Source organism: Mizuhopecten yessoensis, unplaced genomic scaffold, assembly GCF_002113885.1.
Source record: "Mizuhopecten yessoensis strain PY_sf001 unplaced genomic scaffold, ASM211388v2 scaffold4509, whole genome shotgun sequence".
Taxonomy (NCBI): domain Eukaryota; kingdom Metazoa; phylum Mollusca; class Bivalvia; order Pectinida; family Pectinidae; genus Mizuhopecten; species Mizuhopecten yessoensis.
Window position 1 is genome coordinate 1,496 of NW_018405582.1, and position 3,634 is coordinate 5,129.

Here is a 3,634-nt window from a genome sequence, read left to right on the forward strand (position 1 = left end):
CAATCTTCTATTGTGTAATCTCCTACTATGTAATCTACTACTGTGTAATCTCCTACTGTGTAATCTTCTACTGTGTAATCTCCTACTATGCAATCTCCTAATATGTAATCTCCTACTATGTAATCTCCTACTATTTAATCTCCTACTGTGTAATTTCCTTCTGTGTAATCTCCTACTATGTAATCTCCTACTATGTAATCTCCTACTATGTAATCTCCTACTGTGTAAACTCCTACTGTGTAATCTCCTACTTTGTAATCTCCTTCTGTGTAATCTCCTTCTGTGTAATCTCCTACTATGTAATCTCCTACTATGTAATCTCCTACTATGTAATCTCCTACTATGTAATCTCCTACTGTGTAATCTCCTACTGTGTAATCTCCTACTGTGTAATCTCCTACTGTGTAATCTACTACTGTGTAATCTCCTACTGTGTAATCTACTACTGTGTAATCTCCTACTGTGTAATCTTCTACAGTGTAATCTCCTACTATGCAATCTCCTAATATGTAATCTCCTACTATGTAATCTCCTACTATTTAATCTCCTACTGTGTAATATCCTACTGCGTAATCTCCTACTGTGTAATTTCCTTCTGTGTAATCTCCTACTATGTAATCTCCTACTATGTAATCTCCTACTATGTAATCTTCTACTGCGTAATCGCCTACTGCGTAATCTCCTACTATGCAATCTCCTACTATGTGATCTCCTACTATGTAATCTCCTAATGTGTAATCTTCTACTGCGTAATCTCCTACTGTGTAATCTCCTACTGTGTAATAACCTACTGTGTAATCTCCTACTGTGTAATCTCCTACTGTGTAATCTCCTACTGTGTAATCTCCTACTGTGTAATCTCCTACTGTGTAATCTCCTACTGTGTAATCTCCTACTGTGTAATCTCCTACTGTGTAATCTCCTACTGTGTAATCTCCTACTGTGTAATCTCCTACTGTGTAATCTCCTACTGTGTAATCTCCTACTGTGTAATCTCCTACTGTGTAATCTCCTACTGTGTAATCTCCTACTGTGTAATCTCCTACTGTGTAATCTCCTACTGTGTAATCTCCTACTGTGTAATCTCCTACTGTGTAATCTCCTACTGTGTAATCTCCTACTGTGTAATCTCCTACTGTGTAATCTCCTACTGTGTAATCTCCTACTGTGTAATCTCCTACTGTGTAATCTCCTACTGTGTAATCTTCTACTGTGTAATCTCCTACTGTGTAATCTCCTACTGTGTAATCTCCTACTGTGTAATCTTCTACTGTGTAATCTCCTACTGTGTAATCTCCTACTGTGTAATCTCCTACTGTGTAATCTTCTACTGTGTAATCTCCTACTGTGTAATCTCCTACTGTGTAATCTCCTACTGTGTAATCTTCTACTGTGTAATCTCCTACTGTGTAATCTCCTACTGTGTAATCTCCTACTGTGTAATCTTCTACTGTGTAATCTCCTACTGTGTAATCTCCTACTGTGTAATCTCCTACTGTGTAATCTTCTACTGTGTAATCTCCTACTGTGTAATCTCCTACTGTGTAATCTCCTACTGTGTAATCTTCTACTGTGTAATCTCCTACTGTGTAATCTCCTACTGTGTAATCTCCTACTGTGTAATCTTCTACTGTGTAATCTCCTACTGTGTAATCTCCTACTGTGTAATCTCCTACTGTGTAATCTTCTATTGTGTAATCTCCTACTCCGTAATCTTCTATTGTGTAATCTCCTACTGTGTAATCTCCTACTGTGTAATCTCCTACTGTGTAATCTTCTATTGTGTAATCTCCTACTGTGTAATCTCCTACTGTGTAATCTCCTACTGTGTAATCTTCTATTGTGTAATCTCCTACTGTGTAATCTCCTACTGTGTAATCTCCTACTGTGTAATCTTCTATTGTGTAATCTCCTACTGTGTAATCTCCTACTGTGTAATCTCCTACTGTGTAATCTTCTATTGTGTAATCTCCTACAGTGTAATCTTCTACTGTGTAATCTCCTACTATGTAATATCCTACTGCGTAATCTCCTACTGCGTAATCTCCTACTGTGTAATCTCCTACTGCGTAATCTTCTATTGTGTAATCTCCTACTGTGTAATCTCCTACTGTGTAATCTCCTACTGTGTAATCTTCTACTGTGTAATCTCCTACTGTGTAATCTCCTACTGTGTAATCTCCTACTGTGTAATCTTCTACTGTGTAATCTCCTACTGTGTAATCTACTACTATGTAATCTCCTACTGTGTAATCTCCTACTGTGTAATCTCCTACTATGTAATCTCCTACTGTGTAATCTACTACTGTGTAATCTACTACTGTGTAATCTCTTACTGCGTAATCTCCTACTGTGTAATCTTCTATTGTGTAATCTCCTACTGTGTAATCTCCTACTATGTAATCTCCTACTGTGTAATCTACTACTGTGTAATCTACTACTGTGTAATTTCCTACTGTGTAATCTCCTACTATGTAATCTTCTATTGTGTAATCTCCTACTGTGTAATCTCCTACTGCGTAATCTCTTACTGCGTAATCTCCTACTGTGTAATCTTTTACTGTGTAATCTCCTACTGTGTAATCTTCTACTGTGTAATCTTCTACTGTGTAATCTCCTACTGTGTAATCTTCTACTGCGTAATATCCTACTGTGTACTATGTAATCATTTTTTTGTTATCACCTATTGTTATATCTCTGCCACTCTGTCACTATATCAACTTTATTGTATTTTAATGAATTATCCAAAACAAATCTTAACTTTTAAAAAATGCTACCTCTTAAGAAGAATTCCAAATAGCAGTTTGAAAATAAAATACATTTTTCTATATTTAAGTTAGACCATAATGGTTATGTTACCGCATGTTTACACTCTGCTGTTAAGTTTTGTGTTAATTATAAATCCTATTGTTCGTAAATGTACATATATGTTAGTGTATGGTGCATTTCCATTCCAAGCAATCCATACATGTCAGTATTACTGAGAACCAGTCCGTAAGCGCCTCCGACATTATTGTTTCATGCATGGAGAAGGTCACTGCCAGAAGGAGTTGGCGTGTTTTGCAGATTCCATTTTCAATTAATAAAAATGACGCATTGTGTTTGAACGCCTTTTGTTTAAAGGTCTTATTTTGTAGGTGTATCCTTGTCGTGACAAGCTAGCGTGTAAGAGTCGTAGAGCTTCATATCTCAAGGCCCTATTTTTGTCAGTCGGCAACGTAACGACTAATGTGTACCTGTTGCCTCCTCTCTTGCAAAAAAGGCATGGTATTAGGAAAACAATAAGTCCTTATACAGTTACATTGTTCGGCATTAATGAATGGCAGCAAAGACGTCAACGAGCTGGAGTTGTAAGCATCCCATGAATGACAGCAAAGACGTTAAAGAGCTCGAGTTGTAAACATCCCATGAATGACAGCAAAGACGTAAACGAGAAGGAGTTGTGAACAAGCTATCAAGTAACAAGTATAAGAACATTCGGTACAGTAGCAGCAATAGTCGCGATATCTCTTACGTCAGGTTAACGAAATGTATGTTGGTAAACGTTGGTACCTTTATCTTGACGTCGTTCCTCGCTCGCCATCAATCGTATGTGTGCATATATATTGTTTAATCTACACAGCGTTTGATGCTT

General features: G+C 37.1%; 1 protein-coding gene across 1 annotated transcript; it reads right to left on the reverse strand.

Moving 5' to 3' along the window:
• Window positions 1-566: 566 nt before the first annotated feature.
• Window positions 567-3,011, reverse strand: LOC110449138 (the record flags this gene model as incomplete). The annotated part of the gene is made up of 2 exons (XM_021495782.1): window positions 2,982-3,011; window positions 567-2,657 (listed from the first exon to the last, which is right to left on the reverse strand). Coding segments are annotated over exons 1-2 (2,121 nt in total), but the record flags the coding sequence as incomplete, so codon positions are not given.
• Window positions 3,012-3,634: the final 623 nt, after the last annotated feature.